At 41.2% G+C, this 22,031-nt stretch overlaps 1 protein-coding gene across 2 annotated transcripts in view; it reads right to left on the bottom strand.

The window, feature by feature from the left end:
- Window positions 1–22,031, bottom strand: part of EDEM3 (ER degradation enhancing alpha-mannosidase like protein 3) — a 155,992-nt gene that overhangs the window by 129,495 nt on the left and 4,466 nt on the right. For both annotated transcript variants that reach the window (XM_073592876.1, XM_073592878.1), the window contains exon 2: window positions 12,555–12,600. In XM_073592876.1, the coding sequence (XP_073448977.1) occupies window positions 12,555–12,600 (46 nt within the window). The remainder of the gene's footprint in view (window positions 1–12,554; window positions 12,601–22,031) is intronic.

A 22,031-nucleotide genomic window follows, 5' to 3' on the forward strand; every position in this document is an offset into this window, starting at 1 on the left:
CCTTATAATTGCTCAAACACATGGTTTCAATGTTAATACTTTAGTTATTTTACACGTTTGCCGTGGATTTTCTTTTTGTAAACTTTTTCAAGATTTGCATTTGTATTTTTTGGGAACATCTATATAGACACATGAATTATAGCGGGCTGGTTTATCTAGTTTGACCAACTGGCACGCTTCACATCACAATAGCGCCCCCTGGATTCAACACTTTATATATTAACAGGAGCACATCACTCTTGAGGGGATCAGCAATAAAATATTTCACATTTTTCAATTAATCACTACTAGTGGCGCGGGGTTTACCACCTAAAAAATAAAAATAATAATAAAAATTTTTTAAAAATGCCCGGTAGCTAGCACTCAGAAGGGAACGCACACGCAAGTCCCGCCCACATATGTAAACGCCGTTCAATCCACACATGTGAGGTATCACCGCCTGCGTTAGAGCGTGTGCAACAATTCTAGCACTAGACCTCCTCTGTAACTCTAACCTGGTAACCTGTAAACATTTTCAAAGCGTCGCCTATGGAGATTTTTAAGTAACAAAGTTTGGCGCCATTCCATGAATGTGCGCAATTTTCAAGCGTGACATGTTAGGTATCTATTTACTCAGCGTAACATCATCTTTCACATTATACAAAAAAAATGGGCTAACTTTACTGTTTTGTTATTTTTTAATTCATGAAACCGTTTTTTTTACAAAAAAAAAAAAAACAAAAAAAAAAAAAAGCGTTTGAAAAATTATTGCGCAAATACCGTGTGAGATAAAAAGTTGCAATGACTGCTATTTTATTCCTAAGGGTGTCTGCTAAAAAAACATATATAATATTTGGGGGTTCTGAGTAATTTTATAGCAAAAAAAAAAAAAATGATGATTTTTACATGTAGGAGAGAAGTGCCAGTATAGGCCCAGTATGGAAGTATGTATATGTATGTATGTATGTATGTGTGTATATATATATATATATATATATATATATATATATATATATATATATATATATCTATATCTATATCTATCTATCTATCTATCTCAAGGCAGTTCTAAAATCAAAAGACAATTCCAATAATTAACTATATGTGGTCCAGTAATAGTTAAACACTGCCTGATGAGCTACTGTGGTGTTTAATAAGCAGACACTCTATGATTTCCCAGAGAATGTGTACTGAAAAGGAGAGCAGGCAGTTTTCTGATAAATAAGGAGCAATAGAACAGAACAGAATGGCCTGAATCTAGATATTGGTTTCCTTTTTTCCTCTCTCCTTTCCCTCAGAGATGTGTTTTTTTTTTTTAACATTCTGCTTAAAAATGTGTGAATCAGTACTGCTTGGACCTTGAAGAAGGGGACATACCCCGAAAGCTTGTTCTGAAAAATTGTATGTTAGTGCAAATAAAAAAAGTATCTGTACTCAGTATTCAATTTTCTCTGTCACAATTGCACTAATAGCGCTACAATTACATCGAGCAATAGAACAGAAAAATTGCATGAATAAAATTAGTCCTTGCTAAAGCCAAACATGGGTTTATAAGTTGGAAAATTACATTAATTACACAAGAGCAGCTAACATTTGCATTGTTCTGCTACAAGCAACGCCTCAAAAATAAATACATGAAGTCAGTGCTTGATGTAGGTACGATATGGCGACGTTTCAAACTTTTCTAAAAGCATTATTTGAGCCAAAAGCATTGCATGCAGTAACACCAATGTTAGCGATGAATGCACCCAAAGGGGCAATGTACACGATTGCCTGAGCTCACAGGAAGAGGTTAATAGGTAGAGAAGAGGAGGTATTACATTAAATATTACCTCCTCTCAATTAAAAAATACAATTTTTACACATGCTCAGCCTCTACTTTTTTATTGCATCCCAAAGGTAGAGTTGGACTCTGTGATGGCCTTTAAACAAAGTTTTACTTTAAGGAGTATATCCTCTGTTCAGAGAAATCCAATTAAGATTAATTAAGATTTTTAAATTAACCTTAAAGTGGATGTAAACCCAATGTCATCTTTCTAAACTACTGCCATAGGGGTTATCTATAAGGATGTACACGCCTCCTGCATGTATCTTTAACTGTCAAATGTCTCCCCTCTGTCTGTGATGAGACCCGAAAAACTGCAGGATCTGTGGGTGGGTCTGTTGTCTGGAGCTCGGTGGGCGGAGTCGTGATGTCAGTAGACTCCCCGCCCACCTCTACACTCCCCTTGTCAATATGCATTTTCTCCTGTGTATTTCTTACACTGAACTTCTGCTATGATCTCTAACATCCAGTGAAAAGACCGGAAAGTAACCACATGACTTCAGCATGCCAAATCATGCTGAGGTGTGGAACAGCCAATCCTTGCAGAGCTGCTGAAGAAAGGAGTGGGGGAGGGAATTAAAAAACCATGCATGTCTCTTAGGCTAGTGCACGAGATGTAAATCACCTGTCACTCACAGCAAGGGGGGAGTATTTGACAAAGTTTTTCACAGTTTGTCAAAATTTCTCACTGAACAATAAAAGGACAATAAAAGAGGATTGCTCACAGATGGATTAACTCTTTGTGGCAAGACTGGGCTCAAATGATAGGCAATCTTATACTCTACAGTATGATATAAAAAAAAAAAAACAAATAAATAAATAATCCGTCGTGTGCAATGACTTATATTGGCATGGGGCGGGGCCACCCAATGACGTAATTTGGAGGCCACGCCCCTTGTGGTGTCACCGCCTGGGGCATGATGGGCAATGACATCACAAGGGGCGTGACCTCCAAATGCCAATAAAAGTCATTGCACACGGCGGAGCCAGCATTACATCAGGAGATCGCGTCGAGTCAACATCGGAACAGAGGGAGAACACCCAGCAAAAGAGCGAGGAGAGAGAAGACAGTGCAGAAAGGAGAAGAACCAGAGAGGGGAGAAGAACCAGCAGAGGGAGAAGATGTCGCCAGAAGAGGGAGAATAGCCAGAGCTGCCTTAATAAAATACTTTAAAAACCTGTGTAGTGTGTTTATTTTTGACACTTATTTTTTTTAGGTGAATGGGTAGGGGTACGATGTACCTCATACTCCTAGGGTGAGGGGAGCGGCATCTGGGGGTCCCCTTGTTAAAGGGGGTTCCAGATTCCTATAAGCCCCGCTTGCAGACCCCGACAACCAATGGCCAGGGTTTTTGGGAAGAGGCCCTTGTCCTCAACATGACCCGAAGTACCCACCCCCCCATGTTGAAGGCATGTGGCCTGGTATAGTCCAGGAGGGGGGGCGATCGCTCGCCCACCCTTCCTGACCTTCCGGGCTGCATGCTCAGATAAGGGTCTGGTATGGATCTTGGGGGAACCCCCACGCCATTTTTTTGGGGCAAGACGAGTAGAAAGCTGCCTAGGGGCAGGAAACACAGGATCCAGCAAACGTGTGGGAGAGGTGAGATGGAAGAAAGGGACAAACAGAGAAGGCCGATTGTGAAGAATGTCTTCTGCAAATTGACATGTCCCAAACCTCTGGTGACACAATATAAAGTGTTAGCTAGAATAACTCTAGTGGGTTTAATAACATCCTGCAAAAACATGTTGAATACCATTTGATAAGCTAAAAGGTGAATTCCAAGCAATTCCTAAGATTTCTCTATGAACAAATCTGTAATGTTTTTAGGGTGTTTATTCTGCCATGTTAAAGCTGCTGTCAGGTATGAAGGGCAAGTTCCCAGAGATGCCTAACTATAAAAAACAGATTTCAGTACCACTTCCTTCCCCCAGTTGGAGTGCTGCTGTTAGCATGTAAAGATTCAACACATTCCGACAGCGATATCCTTCCACCTCCGAACACATTTCTATTGGCTTGTGAGGCAGTAATGGGTCAGTAGAAATGGATGGGAGCCATGAAGAAGCAGCTGAGCTTCAACACTAACTGGAAGTGTCAGAGCCTGGTCTGTCAGAACTATTCAGTATACAGACAAAGAGGAGTAGTGCAGGCATGTGTTGACACTTCTAGATACCCGCTACCTTGGCTTTACCTGCATTTTCAAATGCATGCAACACAAATCTGTTTTTAACCGAAATTTCCGACTAGTTGGAAAGTGTACTGGGAGGTTTTGGGTTGGTTTGAACCACATTTAGAATTACCTTTAAAAACAGCCTGTCCAGTCTGCGGCCCAAGACGACTATGAATGTGGCCCAACACAAAACCATAAACTTACCGTATATACTCGAGTATAGGCTGAGGCACCTAATTTTACCACAAAAAACTGGGAAAACTTAATGACTCGAGTAAAAGCCTAGAGTGGGAAATGCAGAAGCTACTGGGTAAACAATGTCCATCTGCAGCTATACCTTTGATAACCAAAACAGCGGGTGTCTCCCGCTGTGTCATGCAGTCTGTTCAGCGGCCGTCCACTGTAACAAAGCCCCGCCTCCTCCTATTCCGTGGTAGATGGAACACGGATTCAGCGCTGGGAAACTGAATCAGTGTTCCATCTATCATGGACGAGGGGGAGGCAGGGTTTTGTTACAGTGGACGGCCGCTGAACAGACTGCATGACACAGCGGGAGACACCCGCTGTTTTGGTTATCAAAAGGTACAGCTGCAGATGGGCACAGTGAGGCTGCACCCATACTCGAGGCCCTCACTCGAGTATAAGCCGAGGGGGAGGTTTTTCAGCCCGTGCTGAAAAACTTGGCTTATACTCGAGTATATACAGTACTTAGAAATGTTGATTTTTTGGGGAGAATTTTTTGTAAAAATGCATTTACACTTAGCAAACATATACGGCCGAAGACAATGTGGCTTTAATGGACTTTAAGAAGTTTTATCTTCCCAAAGAAAAATATCCCACGCTTCGCAATCACGCCTTATTCATTATTGAAAAAGAAAAAGGGGTTTTGGCACTTTATATGAAGCAAGAACCAAAGGGGTACCTGCCTCCATCCCTGTCATTGATTTATAAGAAGGAAGAGAACGAGAAGTGGGAATTTATATGAAGAACACAGCAGCAAATAAAGAAGTCAAGTGACTAGGAGGTTATGTTTATTTATATTGTATGATCTCTTATAGAACATATAACCTGCCAGTCACTTGACTTCTTTATTTGCTGCTGTGTGCTTCATATAAAGTCCCACTTCTCGTTCTCTTTCTCTCCATGCCTTATTCAGGTCATCAGTTTTCGTCAAGCTCCTATACTTGTGAGCAACCATTGTCAAGGATAACACACACGAAGGACAAAATTAGAACCCAAATATCTGATCAGCACCTTGAGAATTGCAACTACAGCCATCGAAGCAGATATCGAGGTGTTAGTTTATCAAAAACCGTGTCAAATATCACACTAGTTTTATGTTGCCCTCTTTTACTTTTATAATAAAAAAATTACAAAAATAATTAAGTTTAATTACTCATATAGGTACATTATCCATATCACCAGTGGCGGCTGGTGCTCAAAATTTTTGGGGGGTGCAAACGAACTGAAAAATTCAGAAAAATACTGAAACAAAGACATCAAATGCAGCCCCTAATTTTTGAATATTCGCTTTTCTAAAACACATCTAGGTGCAATGCTTGGCGCTCCAAGTTCACCTTTTTTGAAGCCTGTTAGAGCCTATGGCTCTAATCAGGTGCTTGAAAAAAATTTAAAAAATAAATAAAAAAGCATCCACGCCGATATAATTCAGGTGCCCGCCGTTTGAAAAGGGGCCAGACTGCTATGTATGAATCTATCCACGATTCATAGAGGGCAGCGCCCGGGTGACACAGCGTCACTGCATATCAGTGAACATTAACTTGTGATCTGCCGGACTTTTTCTGCTTATCAGCTATCCTTACTGTTAGTGTATATTATGTGTATACATTGGAAGACAAGGAATTGTCTTCCAATGTGGCCCAGGAAAGGCAAGAGGTTGGACATCCTACTTTAAAACGTACCCTGGTTTAGTTTGATGCTCTCTCACTTATTGTACCTTGGTGACAGATAAAGACCTAAAGTAGGTCCTCGTCTTGTAACCATCTCAAAATATTTTTTTTTTTTGTTAACGAATATCAGAACAGGCAAGCACTTTAAAGTGGAACTAAACTCTCCCGATAAACATTTTTATCCCTAAGGGTCCATTTACACGTCAGCGCTTTCAATGGCCACAAATCTGCCCGCGATTTGAAAGCGCCGATGTGTGAATGACAAAATCGCAGGACTCTCATTTGAGATGCTATTCATTTGAACGACACCTCAAAATCATGGCACTGGTCAGCCACGATTGTCATACAATAAATTGCGATGCAATTACGGGAAGAACGTCACCCAAAAAAAGTTCAGGAGCTACTTTTGGGCGACGTGCTTCCCGTGATATGTGTTGCCACAAATGCAGCGCAATTTATCGTACAACAATCGCAGCAGACCCACGATTTGAGGTGTCATTCAAATGAACGGCATCTCAAATGCGAGTCATGCAATTTGTCATTCACACATCGGTGCTTTCAAATTGCGGGCAGATTTCTGGTAAATCTGCTCGCGATTCAAAGCGCTGAAGTGTGAATACAGCCTTATGCTGCTAGCATTAGTAAATAGATACGAAAGTATATTATGTTTTAAACTGGGGGGGGGGGGGTCAAAGTGATTTCTCAATGGGGACATGTATGGATGGGAACGTTTGCTTTGCATATTAAGAATTAAATAGTGTTTTTCGTTCGTGGTGCTCAGATGCAGTGAAGATACACTTTAAAAGAAATGATGTTGATATCTGGATCACTTTTGACATCCAAAAGGAATGTGGTTTGAATAGATGCCCCTAAAATGTCCCCCTTCCCTTTGCTGTTCTTTGTCTCAGGACGTGTTCACAGCTGAATCAGCCATCTCCTGCACAGCTGTGATGTGGTTGACTGCGGCAAGAGGGAAGAGGGGTATGTTGGACCTCATAACTAGGGTTAGAAAAACACAAACACAAGACAAATACTGCATGTATTTTTTAGTTAAAATAAATGTGGTATTTATCTAAAAATTAGTCAATTCACTAAAAAACATGGTTTACCAAACATGTTAAATATTTATGTTTTGCACTGTAATGTAAGGTTGGCAATTTATGTTGCTAAATCTTTAATAAAATTATTTTAGCGCCTAAATTTTGCGTTATTTTTGGCATTTCGCTTGCAATTTTTCTTTTTGCGGGCTAACGCTTCAACAGAAGGCACACAGCAATATTGTGAAGCTGTGAAAACATTCCAGGGTGCTTTCATTCAAGACAATAGTCTCCCTCTGATGAAATGTTACAATTTATTTTCATTCCTGAACTCAGGAGGTGAACATTTTCACACTGGTATATTGTAAACTTTTCATTTCTTAGCTGGTGCAGAGTTCTTTTAATTGTTATTTTGTACATTTCTAAAATACTGCCAGCAAACACGAGGTGATAAATAACAATTTTTTTTTAAGTGAATTATCCAAAAGATTTGTTAAAAGTTTTTTTTTTTTTTTGGCGGAATTTTTCTCACTATTTTAACAAATGTGTACTATTTACCTCACATTTGATATTTTATTTTGATGAATTGACTATTTTCTAATGCGATATTTCCGAAAACTGAGTAACCACTAGTGAAGTGACCCCAAAGTATTAAATGTATGGGGACAGATCAAAAAAAAATAATATATACACACACACACACACACACACACACACACACACACACTTTTTTCCCCTCTCTTTTGTATTAATTTTATGGTTTGTTTTATACATGTCTTTATCCTTAAATATTTAGTTATTTATTTTTTTTTTTTTATTATTATTTATGTTAACCACTTCCATACCGGACCTATTCTGGCACTCCTCTCCTACATGTAAAAATCATAATTTTTTTTTTTTTGCTTTGAAAATGACTCAGAACCCCCAAACAGTATATAAGTTGTTTTTTTTTTTTTTTTTTTAGCAGACACCCTAGGGAATAAAATGGCAGTCGTTGCAACTTTTTACTTCACACGCTATTTGCGCAACAATTTTTCAAACCCGTTTTTTTGAAAAAAAAAAAAAAAAACACAAACAATTTCATGAATTAAAAAACAGCAAAAACAGTAAAGTTAGCCCATTTTTTTTTGTAGAACGTAAAAGATACCCAACATGACACGCTTTAAATTGCGCACACTTGTAGACTGGCGCCAAACTTCAGTACTTAAAAATCTCCATAGGTGACGCTTTAACATTTTTTACAGGTTACCAGTTTAGAGAGTTACAGAGGAGGTCTAGTGCTAGAATTGTTGCTCTCGCTCTAATGCCCCATACACACGGTCAGATTTTCCGACGGAAAAAGTTCAATGGGAGCTCTTTGTCAGAAAGTCGGACCGTGTGTAGGCTCCATCGGACATTTTCCATCGATTCCCGATTCCAACAATTCCCGACACACAAACTTTGAGATCTGGATCTCAAATTTTCCAACAACAAAATCTGTTGTCGGAAATTTCGATCGTGTGTACACAATTCCGACGCGCAAAGTTCCACGCATGCTTGGAATCAAGCAGAAGAGCCGCACTGGAACATTTTTCTTGGCTCGTCGTACGTGTTGTACGTCACAGCGTTCTTGATGTTCGGAATTTCCAACAAGATTTGTGTGACAGTGTCTACGCAAGACAAGTTTGAGCCAACAACCGTCGGAAAAAATGCATGGATTTTGTTGTCGGAATGTCAGATCATGTGTACGGGGCATAACGCACACGGCTATACCTCACATGTGTGATTTGAACGGTGTTTACATATGCGGGCACGACTTACGTGTGTGTTCGCTTCTGTGTGCAAGCACACGAGAACAGGGGCGCTTAAAATTTTTTTTTTTTTGTTTATTTTACTTTAATTTTTTTATTTTTTGATCACTTCATTTCTATTACAAGGAATGTAAACATCCCTTGTAATAGGAATGGTGCCTGACAGGTCCTGCATCTCTCCTCCAGGCTGGAAATATTGAGATACAAAAAAAAAATAAATCTTTCTTTTCAGCCGAGAGCTCGGATTTGTTTACTTACGCCGACCTCTGATGGTCATAGAAAATGACCGGAAATCTCTATGATCATCATACAGCGGCGGATTTCTATTCTCCGGGTCGCCGATCGTACGGAGAAACACCGGAGGGCGGCGGGAGAACGATCAAGCAGCTAAACTGCTGCTATGATTGTTCTTACGGTGCACAGAATTGCTGGCTCTAAAAAATTATATCTGAATGATGTCTGTGGCTGCAGGCATCATTCAGATATCCTCACTGAAAGTTAAAGATGTCATACGACGTCCTTGGGCTGGAAGTGGTAAACCACTTCAGCCCCAGAAGGATTTACCCCCTTCCTGACCAGAGTACTATTTGCGATACCGCACTGCGCCGCTTTAACTGACAATTGCGTGGTCGTGCGACGTTGCACCCAAACAAAATTGACGTCCTTTTTTTCCCACAAATAGAGCTTCTTTTGGTGGTATTTGATCACCTCTGCGGTTTTTATTTTTTCCGCTATTAACAAAAAAAGAGCGACAATTTTGAAAAAAAAAACAAAAACAAAAAAAAAACACAACTATATTTTTTACTTTTTGCTATAATAAATATCCCAAAAAAAAAAAAAAAAAATTAGAATTTTTTTTCCCCAGGTTTAGGCTGATATGTATTCTACATATTTTTGGTAAAAATCACAATAAGCGTATATTGATTGGTTTACGCAAAAGTTATAGCATCTACAAAATAGGGGATAGATTTATGGCACTGCCAGGGAAACACTAGGGGGCGATCAAGGGGTTAAGTGTGTCCTAGGGAGTAATTCTAACTGTGTGTGTGTGGGGGGGGGATTGACTCACTGGAACATGACAGAGATCACTGCTCCCGATGACAGGGAGCAGTAGATCTCTGTCATGTTGCAAGGCAGAACAGTGAAATGCCTCGTTTACAAAAGGCTACTCCCCGGTCTGCCGCTCCGTGACCCGATCGCGGGCCCCCAGCGGACATAGAATCCACGGGACCCGCTCGCATGGAGTACGCGGCAGGTGCGCGCACCCACAATGCCGCGATTTAAAGGGTACTTAGCTGTACGCCCTTTTGCCCAGCCATGCCATTGTGCGGACGTATATCGTGCGCTGATCGGCATGTGGTTAAGCACTTTTTTCATAGAATTAGGGCACATTTACACTGGCAGCAACTCTTGCCGCCTCCTAAAAGGTGATCATGGATTGCTTTTCAGATGGCAGTTGACTGGCAGCTAGGTGGTCGTCGCCTCCTCGCTGCCTGTTTTTATTATGAAAAGCCCCCACTGCTGCGCTGTAACTGCTTGTATTGCACATGGTTACTGGGTGTTTGCAGCACAGCCCCATTTACTTGAATAAGTCATGTTTGACGATGATTTTGCCCACAGAGTGACAAGGGCTTTAATTTGGGCTGTAAAGCACTGCAGCCACGGCATGTGGACGCTAAGGCAGCTGTTTTAGATCAAGGAAGGAGGGGAAAGATGATTTTGGTGGTAAAATAAAATACTTATTTTTTTACTGTCCCTGACAGAGTTTGAGAAAAAGCCCTATAAGTGCCATATTAGAAGTACATAATTGAGAACAGCAGACCTAAGGCGTCCCTGGGTACCTAAAATGAAATGTTATTTGGCTTGAAGAATAATAGAAAAAAAAAAAATGAACACCAGGAGATTCAGACAAAATTACCTTTTGCCACAAAAACAGGTTTTTGGTGCGGAACAGCATAATAAGTCAACCGACTTGACAAAAGAGCAGGGCCGAAAGTTGTCAAATCGACTACAGCCACTGTTTGGGTATTCTGAAATCCAGCACTAGTGGCTGTCAGAATATAAGAGTCCACCAGGGGGTAAGTGTATCAAAATTCAATATCTTTATCTGTTTCCTTCTATATTTGCTGTCTATCTGTAATTTTAAGTAAAGATTCTATTGTGTGTCCCTTTGGACATGTCAGGGGGCCACACATAAGGCTCTTTATATTTATCGGGTTGACCACCAATGCTCTAGCCCATCTCACAAGCAAGCTCCTACATACAGTGATACCATGGAGAAGGAATGTAGCTAGCCTCTAACGATCACAACAGCAAAACAAAAAAAAGTTATTTGGAGATCTGGGAGGTAGAAAGTAAATTTTTTAGTTAAAAAGGATAAGTTCACATTTTAGGAAATAAAAATTGCACATATTTTTGCAGAAAAAAAAATAAGCAGTTATTTTTTCCTGCAGGAGCCTGGAAGGCATTGCACCCATGATCAGTGGATCAGGGATGCAATGCCAGGCTTCTGCAGACAAGCCGTACAGCTTTCAGCCTGGACCTCCAAATGGGCTGTCAGTTACAAAGCTGCAGGGCTTGTGAATGAGTTTACAAGGGCGCTCATCAGCACCCTCGCAGTCCATTCAGAACTACAAGCCTTCAACCGTGGTGGCGGACAGTATTTCTCTATTCATGTGTAAAAGGGGCCTTCTTTAACTAAAATTTTAGAATGCACTGAGTAAAACTTTTTATAGGCATTACAAATGTTTATTTTCTACAAATGATTGCATAGCGATCTCTTTCTATACTGTTTTACATTTTAGTGCAGATATTAATACCAACATATGATTTAGTTTACTGAAGTCAGTCCAGTACAAGATTCTGACAGCTTACTATAGGTAATACACAAGCCATTTTTTACAGAATTAAAACAGATCACAAAAATGAAATTCGCCAGATTTGACATTTTCTGCCATATCTAGGAACAAGCTCATGATTATATACTAAGGCAAACGTTGATTGGCTGACCAGTGCCAAAGAAACTGTCTTTGATTAGGTAAACAGATTTCCACTGCCCCACCTTAATATGAGTGACATTTTACAACTCCTGCTTCCTCTACTATATGGTAATGCACAGGAATTATAAAATGATCTACTGAGCCCCACTTTAAAGCGGACCTACAGTCATTTTTTCATCTTTCCATCTATTAAATCTTCTGTCCTTGTTGTTTTATTTTGGATACTAAAACATTTTTTTTCTGCCAGTAAATACCTTTTACAGCCCACTTCCTCTTTCTTGTCTAGTCATTAGCCTAGGCTTATGATATCATGCACAGCTTTCTCTCTCACTCAGTCATAGGAGGGCCAATCAGAGCTGCCAGGCTGGAGGTGTGCCTCTGTGTGTCTGTGTAAATCCAGGAAGTGAACAGGCATCAGCTTTAGTAGCGCACAGTTAAAATGGTTGCAGCCAGACTCAGTGGTAAAGTGGTTGGAAGGAAGCTTCAGAATGGCAAAGATGTTTTTATTACAAATTGTGAGCAGACTGCAGTTCTTGTTTAAGTGTCTACTGGTAGAATGTTTTGGCCAGAGGTCAATCTGCAGTAGACTAGTCTGCAAGTCTATGTACAGGCAACCATAAGCCTGTTTGTCTCCTATTTCTCCCAATTCTGGCATGAAGGGAAGTTCCAGTAGCAAAGGTTCCACGTGACATAGATTTAAAGTTTAAACAAGCCAAGGAACTCAGAGATGACCTTCATTATTGTTTAACAGGTGGTATATTTCACACTGTAAAATCACTCATTTACTGAGCATGATTAATACAGACCAAGGGTTTGGCTGGAATCAAAGTTATCTTGTATACATACCATATAATTGCCATATGCATGTTCAAACATTTCCAGCACTTGAGCCCTGAAACAAAATGCAAAAAAATAACTCAGATGCACAAACAAACCTGCACATTTCTTATCCATTACCTTGTATAACACATAATTATGCAACTGCATGCTTAAAGTTACTGTATATAAAAATGTAAGTAGGATTCAAGAAGAATTCAACTTTGTAAACCGTGTGAATTACAGAATTGATAAAAACCATCAACATTTTTATTTTTACAATAACACCTCAAAAACTACTTTTTGACATGTGCAAAGTAAAAATAAATCCACATTAATGAATAATATCCCATGTGTCCAGGCTGCAGCATTATGTACAACTTAGTCTTTCCATCGACCTCGTATAGTGCAGTCAGAGGCAATGATTCAGCGCTGACAGTTCCAGCTGGAGTACTCAGGGCACCATGGGTGGTTCGCACGACAGCGCCTCCATTCCATAAACATTTAGCATTCTTTTCAATGGATGCAACATGCTCTGATTGGAGGAAAAATTGTGATAATCGTCAACCCATCCGGTAATCACTGAGTGCATTTTACCTGGTCAAATACACAGTACCGCTAGACGAGATACTTCGATCTACAGCTATTTGCTATGTAAAAGCTGAACACCAGAAAGCAGCTAAATGCGCAACATAACGTATATCTAAAGCCAATACAATGTCTGGATACAGCAGAAAATGGTTAAAAACCCAACAACCGCACACTGACCTTTTGATTCTAATTGATCAATACACATTGTTGGAATTATTTCTCTTATCTTCATCTTGTCCCTATCATTAATCAATCTACAATATTGTTCTGCAGCCAGCACTTCCTGTATCTAAAGTCAGTAACTGCACCACTGCATATTGTGGTTAAATTGGACCTTGTAATAGGTAGTCTATGAGGTAGATTTATTAAAAGGTAAAATATACTGTACACTAGAAGAAGTGCAGTTCCTCTAGATCTGAGGGGAAGCTCTGAAATGAGGGAAGCTCTGACGATTTCTATCATCCAATCGTGTGCAAGCAAAAAATGTTTTTTTTTCCTTGCATGTTCCCTTTAGAACTAGAGCAACTGCACTTGTGGGTACACTTGCAGTGCACAGACTAAATTATTTAACTTTAGTCAATCCAACCCTATGCCTTTTATTGCATCAGGTCCCCCGCCACCATATTCAATTACTGCATTAAAGCAGAAAAAAGAAAAAAAAAAAAAAGAGAAGAACACATGTGTGGAGAGAAAACCCATTTAGGAAAAAAAAAAAATAGATATCCTTTTCTTGACCTGGCTTTCACATTGACATCATAATTCTTCCAGCAGAAACCTGGGAATGCTGAGCATTCTAAGGCCGGGTTTACACTGGTGTGACACAACAGCCATCCTACTTTGGATCCGACTTTGCCCTGCGACTTGAAGCCGACATACGTCCGACTTTCAATCAGCAGGGATCCGGCTTGGATCCCCGCCAATACCAGGCACTGTGTTTGGTATAAAAGAATCTTGAGGGGTAACTCCACGCCAAATTTTAAATAAAAAGCCGGCATGGGTTCCCCCTCTAAGAGCATACCAGGCCCTTTGGTCTGCTATGGATTTTAAGGGGAACCCCCTACGCCACGGCGTGGGGTTCCTCCCAAAATCCATACCAGACCCTTATCCAAGCATGCAGCCCAGCAGGTCAGGAAAAGGGGTGGGGACGAGCGAGCGCTTTGGATCGCTGTATAAAATGTTAATGGTCCCAAAAATGTGTCAAAAGTGTCCGATATGTCCGCCGCAATATCGCATTTACGATAAAAAAAAAATTGGATATTTATTATAGCAAAAAGTAAAAAATATTGCATTTTTTTTCAAAATTGTCGCTCTTTTTTTTTTTTGTTTATAGCGCAAAAAATAAAAACCGCAGAGGTGATCAAATACCACCAAACGAAAGCTCTGTTTGTGGGGAAAAAAATTATAACAATTTAATTTGGGTACAGTGCTGTATGACTGCGCAATTGTCAAAGTATGACAGCGCTGAAAGCTGAAAAATGGCCTGGGTAGGAAGGGGGTGAAAGTGCCCTGTATTGAGGTGGTTCAACACATCAAAGCTATACGTACGTTGGTGCGCATTAGTATCAGCAAAACCCCAAAACGATGGGCAAACCACTGCTGAGTTAAACAACAGGACATGCTTATCCTAGAACCTGCACTAGATTTGGGAGTCCGGTGATGGCAGGTCCATGCAGTAAATAGGAGCCATAACATAACATTACAGTTGTCTTGACAAGTTAAAGCAGAACTAAACACCAGAATATGCTCACCCCAATCTTCCAGCGATGCGACCTTCCCTTTGCCAGCTGCTGTCATATTCTCCCCAGCTGCTGGAGTTTCGGCCTCTTGATTGGCCAGCAGGGGATGACATCACACCCTGAATGCGCACGGGAGTCAGTCATTCTGGCAGCTGGAAATGCACGTTGAGCTGTGCATACGCAGCTCAGTGCACATTCGATACATAAGTTAGGTTTAGTTCCACTTTAAGACCTAGGATCAACCTATAACCATTAAAGGTTATGAAGAGAAGGGACTAAAAAAATAAATAAAAGCTCTCAAACTGAATCAGTGCATAGCACAGTAAATCCTTTCTAGAATAGAAGGTATTTACAGGTCATATGACAATAAGTGGAGCCATGCCAATTTTTTCCTTTACACCCCAAACAGCCAAATGTACATCGGGAACCACAAACGTGTACAGTGGAAATGCTGGTGTAGAACCATTGATTCCAAACTATATACAGCAGAATACCAAATTATTATGTAGTCATAGAAACAAGCTATAACGTCAGAAATCCTCTTATAGGGCGTACACACGGTCGGACTTTGTTCGGACATTCCGACAACAAAATCCTAGGATTTTTTCCGACAGATGTTGGCTCAAACTTGTTTTGTCCACACACGGTCGCACAAAGTTGTCGGAAAATCCGATCGTTCTAAACGCGGTGACATAAAACACGTACGTCAGGACTATAAACGGGGCAGTGGCCAATAGCTTTCATCTCTTTATTTATTTTGAGCATGCGTGGCACTTTGTCCGTCGGATTTGTGTACACACGATCGGAATTTCCGACAACGGATTTTGTTGTCGGAAAATTTTATCTCCTGCTCTCCAACTTTGTGTGTCGGAAAATCCGATGGAAAATGTCCGATGGAGCCCACACACGGTCGGAATTTCCGACAACACGCTCCGATCGGACATTTTCCATCGGAAAATCCGACCGTGTGTACGGGGCATAACAATTTCTATAGCTTATTATCAGTCTGTTCTGGCCAAAGCCGTTGCCATTTTTTGCGGAAAACCTCCTGAAGCCTTATCCTACTGTACTTTCACAAACATCAGTGTGGGAATCTCACGCATGCGCAATGAAAGATTTCACAGTTGTGCTGAGGAAACAGAATGACGTAAAGACTGCACATTGCTATGCAGATAGACAGAACACTCAGTGTGCCATTAATGGTGCTTACAATGCACATGTGCGAGTGACGTCATGGACAGATGAAGACAGCAATATCTCCTAAATGGCATGTCTTGAAAAAGTTTTAAAGACACCAAATAGTAAGTTACTCTATACTGTTTGAACCAGAGCTATCCTCTAGAGATTACTACCACTTTAATGGTTTTCCTTGCTCATTGACTCACAAGCCCTATGCCATGGACATGCAATATGGAATAAATGGCTTCATAATAGCAGGCTATTTTTGCACTATACGTCAACAGTTCTAGATTGACCAATTAGACACTAGTTGGAAAGGAATGATTTGCATGGCTCCACCTTCTGTCAAACTTTTCATTTTCGGGATAGGTGATAGAATGAGACAAATACTAGCTAGCCATACACTAATAGAATTATTTCATTCAATTTATTTCCTACACAATGTGGATGGTAGACTCTACCCAGCTGGGCAATATGCATCGGGGTGCAATTAACTTTACACTACAACACACATATACAGTGTGTTACCATAGAGGGTTTCAGTGTTAACAAAAACTGAGTGACTCTCACTAAAAAAAAAAAAGACCATTTCCTTCCCAATTCATACAATTTTTACCCCAGCACTGGCAGTGTACAACTTTCAAAGCTGCTGGTTCCTCCTCTCTCAGTGCGCAGTTGAGCTACAGGGGACAGTGCAGTCTCTAGTCAGTCAGCTAGCATGGTAAAGATGGGGCAGGAGAGGGGGAAGGGGCATGCAAGGGAGTGCTTTTACCATCTTAGGCTATAGGGCTGTGCGTTTCTATTGATGAACACATTGTAGGGAAGACAGCTCTAGTTCCTGCATGCAAGGCTGGCTACATAGGATGCTGCAAGGGAAAGGAGCTACCCTGAAACAGGAAAACTAGAGCAGTGATCATGCCACCAGCTTCTACAATAACATAGGCAAGGACTAAAAGATAAAGAAGCTGAATACTCAGTAAGTGATTAAATCATCTGCAAAAAGTGCCTAAAAACAGAGGGTTTAAAACCACTTTAGGAATAGTAAAGTGAAGGAAGCTTTGGGAATGTATTTCATAGCATATGGCTGATAGGCAGATGATGTGTCCAAAGTGGAGACAACACTTTTATGGCAGGAGAGAGAAATGTCTGTCTTGGCGACTCTAGCTAGACATTGTTTACCTCATCTGTGCAATGGAGTGACCTGCTAACTATATGAGGCCTTCACACAATCATCTGGGATTTATCAGAAGGAAAATACAACTTCATTAAAAAAAAAAAAAAAAAAAAAATCTTAAAAATTTCTCTGACACATAAAATGGCTTGGAGTGGAATTAAAAAAAAAAAAACATTACTTGAATGTCTGAAAAGTAATAGTAATAATGTATTATCTGCTCATTAGCCCAGCAGCCAAATGCCTGACAAGGTTGGCAGCTACTGTAATTTGTGCAAGAAAAAAGTGACAGGAGAACAAAGAACCTCAACAATGGCAAAATAAAGTGAATGATTTGACATTTTCGCATGAAGGCTATATCAGGAAAAAGAAGGGACTGAAAGGCATGGTGGGACAGTGACTGACATAACACAGAAATCCAAGCTATTTTTTTCTAATTAAAATGTGCTGTGTAACAAATTTATTGATGCGGTATATGTCACCGCTACCATTTCTTTACGATTTACACATTGAAGCCAGAGAGTACAGCTCACAATACACTTCCAGAGATGTCACCCTCATACACAGAAGCTGTATGTCATTTATCCGCCCCTCCTCTCCCCTTGTCCATTCACAGACTGCCTTATATTTTCAATACTGGTACATTAGGCACCTCGCAGGGAAGCATCACTGATGAATGCCTCTTCTGATGTGCAGCAGATAATGACTGTCATCAGTACAGGTCGCGGGATCACATGAATGGGGACGGGAAGACGTTTCACTTCACTGTTTACAGGTCTGAAGTAAGTGGGGAATATCCACTGAAGACAACCTCCACAGTGTCCTCCAGTCCTCCATGGGCCAGCCAGCCTGCTACAGATTGCCCCAGCCCCGATGCTGCACAAAACTGGTGCATTTTCTCCACATACTGACCACTGGCAGTGAGGCATTTTTCTCCCTCCTAGTGACTTGGGGTGGGGGCGCATTTACCCCTCCTAGTGACCCAGGAACATTTTCTCCACATAGCAACACCAGGGCATTTACCCCTCACACTTACCACTGACTCTAAGGCATTTTGCTCTCCTAGTGACTAGAGGTCGACCGATATATCGGCCGATATTTGGCGTTTTTAAAAAAAAGCAGATTATAACTTCAGCGCGACTTGCAAATGACTTCTGTAATAGAAGTCAATGCAAGTTGCCTGAAGTCTTCTGTGGAGGGACTTGTTTGTCCTCTCTGGGCAGCCTGCCAAGTCTGATAAAAAGAACCAAGAGGAGATACAATGTTTCTACTTATCAATGAACTGAACTCCATGTGTAGGAGTTCTCAGTTTAACTGTTTAAAGACTAAATCTTTTCTGACACTTGCTGCTACAAGTAAAAATCCTGTATTTTCTGCTAGAAAATCACTTAGAACCCCCAAAAATTATATATATATATATATATATATATATATATATATATATATATATATATATATATATATATTATTCTCTTTTAGCTGAGACCCTAGGGAATAAAATAGCGGTTGTTGCAATATTTTATGTCACACGGTATTTGCGCAGCGGTCTTTCAAATGCAATATTTTTGGAAAAAATACACTAATTAATTTAAAAAGAAAAATAAAAAACAGTAAAGTTTTGATTACCTGTTTTTGTGTATTTAATATTTAAGATATAGTTTTTTTTTTTAATCTAAATTATACATACAAGTGAACTGATTGGAGGTTGTTTTGTTTAATAAATGTTTAAATGTAAGAAATTTTCTGTATCACTTATTACTTAAGGCTGCTTTCACACTGGAGCGGGCAGGCGTTGACGGTAAAACGCTGCTAGTTTTAGCGGCGCTTTACCGTCATTTTAGCAGCGCTATTCGGCTGCTAGTGGGGTGCTTATAACCCAGCTAGCGGGCGATGAAATGCGACCGTGAAGCGCCGCTGCCGAATTGCTTTGCAGGCGCTTCGGCAGCAGTGCACATTCATTTCAATGGGCAGGAGTGGTGGAGGACCGGTATACACCGCTCCAAAGATGCTGCCTGCAGGACTTTTTTTTTTAACATCCTGCCAGCACATCGCCTCAGTGTTAAAGCACTCGGGCTTTCACACTGAGACTGCAGGGGAGCCGTTTTGCAGGCACTTTACAGGCGCTATTTTTAGCCCAAAAGAGCCTGAAAAATTCTCCAGTGTTAAAAAGGGTCTAACTGTTAGATTTTATGAGATGAAGGGAAAAAAAAAAACAAAAAAAAAAAAAAACGGCCTAACATATCGGCCCCCCTAAAAAAACAAAAAAAAAAAAACAAACAAAAAAAAAAAAAAAATCGGCATCATATATCAGCCGCCGCGATTTCTAAATATCGGCATCGGCCAGAGAAAAACCCATATCAGTCGACCTCTACTAGTGACCACTGACACCACATCATTTTTTTCCCCTCATAGTAACACCAGGGCATTTTCCCCTCATACTGACCACTGACACCAGGGCATTTTCCCCTCATACTGACCATTGACACCAGGGCATTTTCCCCTCATACTGACCATTGACACTAGGGCATTTTCCCCTCATACTGACCACTGACACCAGGGCATTTTCCCCCCTCATACTTATCACGGACTCTGAGGCATTTTCTTCTTGTAGTGAAACCAGAGCATTTTCCCCTCCTAGTGACCACTGACACCGGAGCATTTTACAGGTTGAAAAAAAGGCAAAAGTCCTTCTAGTTTAACCAATAATAAAAAAAAATATATATTATTATTAAACAATATCATACAATACAATATACACAATCCTATACCCACAGTTGATCCCGAGTAAGGCGAAAAACCCCAGCAAAGTATGATCCAATTTGCTACAGCAAAGGAAAAAATTCCTTCCAGATCCCCAAGAGGCAATCGGATAGTCCCTGGATCAACTTTACCTACAAGACCCCTTTCACACTGGAGGCATTTTTCAGGCGTTTTAGTGCTAAAAAGAGCACCTGAAAAACATCTCTCAATGCTCCCCAGTGTAAAAGGCAGAGTGCTTTCACACTGGGGTGCTGGCAGGACATTAACAAAAGTCCTACAAGCAGCGTCTTTGGGGTGGTGGGAGGAGTGCTGCCGAAGCACTTGCAAAGCGCTTTGGCAGCGGCGATACACGGGCGCTATTAACCCTTTCTTCGGCCACTAATTACTGTCATCTGCAAACACTGAAATGGTACTTTTAATCCCAGACCCTATATCATTTATAAAGATATTAAAAAGTAAGGGTCCCAACCAGTGGCAGCCACTCCATTAGGGGCGCCACCCTCTTATCCATCCGCCCAGCCCCTAATCTAATCAGTGTTTTTTTGAGTAGAGCCTAAGGCTCCAATTGCCTTCAAAAAGGGTGGGCTTGGGGCGCAGAGTACTGTGCCCTGAGCCCACCCAGTTGTGGGACATTAGCGAATTAATATTCGCCAATGTCTTCCCGTTTCTCCTCCCGATCAATCAGGAAGTCTTAGGACTCCAGGCCAATCGGGTCTCAGGACCCACCTCCTGTTGCTCGGCTGGGAGGAGAAGCAACGGCCCGGCTCTTCCCCCTGCAAGCTGCAGCAGGTCGAGGGGCAGGAGCCCTACCCTGGATACAGCACCAACTAAGGTAAGGACATGGATGGCCGCCTTCCTGTCCGACCTGTCTAGGCAGGGGGGGGAGCAGGAGCCCGCACCACCTCCGAACATGGCTCACCGTCTTCCAGTCCATCTCCCACTGGGTAACATCAAAACAATATAAAAGTGTAGCGCTATAATCCACAAACGTGTGTGTATCAAAAATCCAAAGATACATATAAGGTGAATAATGTCAAAACATATATGACCATGAATATGGATAACAATAATTTCTGTTGTGTGAATCAGACAGACAATAAAGTAAACAATAATTGTACCTTAATTAGAACAGATATTAAGAAACCTGTGATGGTTCCATAAACCCAAACACCTCAAAATAATATAAAAAATATAAAAATCATAAAACAAAACAATCAATGTTAAATATGGGAAAACGTCACCAAAAGTCTATGGGGGTAGCACATGAACAATATTGGAAATATAACTCCCAAGTTCCAAAGATGGATAGTTTCACCCAATCTGGCAGGTGAGTAGACAGATGAGAGAACCACAAGTGCACAGAGATTTATATCAGTTCCAGGGCCATCACCGGGAATTGAGAAGGCTTACCGGAACTTAATGACCTGAAATGACATATGCCATACAAGTCAGAAAGGCTTAGTGACCAACGGATCTGGGGAATATGTCTTGTCAGATGTCGTCAGCATATGGTGGAGAAAGGGGTAACGGCTCGGCTTCCTCACCCATGAGCAATCCAGCATAAGCCAAACATGTGATTCATATGCCATGCGAGGAGCAAGAAAAACTCACAGGCCAATCGGGTCTCAGGACCCACCTCCTGTTGTTCGGCTGGGAGGAGAAGCAACGGCCCGGCTCTTCCCCTGGCAAGCTGCAGCAGGTCGAGGGGCAGGAGCCCTACCCTGGATACAGCACCACCTAAGGTAAGGACATGGATGGCCGCCTTCCTGTCTGACCTGTCTAGGCGGGGGGGGGGGGCAGTTTCCAGGAGCCCGCACCACCTCCGAACATGGCTCACCGTCTTCTAGTCCATCTCCCACTGGGGGAGGGGGTACGAGCGGGGGGGGGGGGCATGTTTGTTGGCCGCACCCCAAAAATATTGAGCACCAGCTGCCTCTGGTCCCAACACTGAACCTTGGGGTACACCACTGACAACCTTAGACCATTCAGAGATTAACCACTACTCTCTGAATTCTGTCTTTTAGCCAGTTTTCTATCCATTTACAAACTGATATTTACAAGCCTGTAGAC

Source organism: Aquarana catesbeiana, linkage group LG07 (genome assembly GCF_042186555.1).
Source record: "Aquarana catesbeiana isolate 2022-GZ linkage group LG07, ASM4218655v1, whole genome shotgun sequence".
Taxonomy (NCBI): domain Eukaryota; kingdom Metazoa; phylum Chordata; class Amphibia; order Anura; family Ranidae; genus Aquarana; species Aquarana catesbeiana.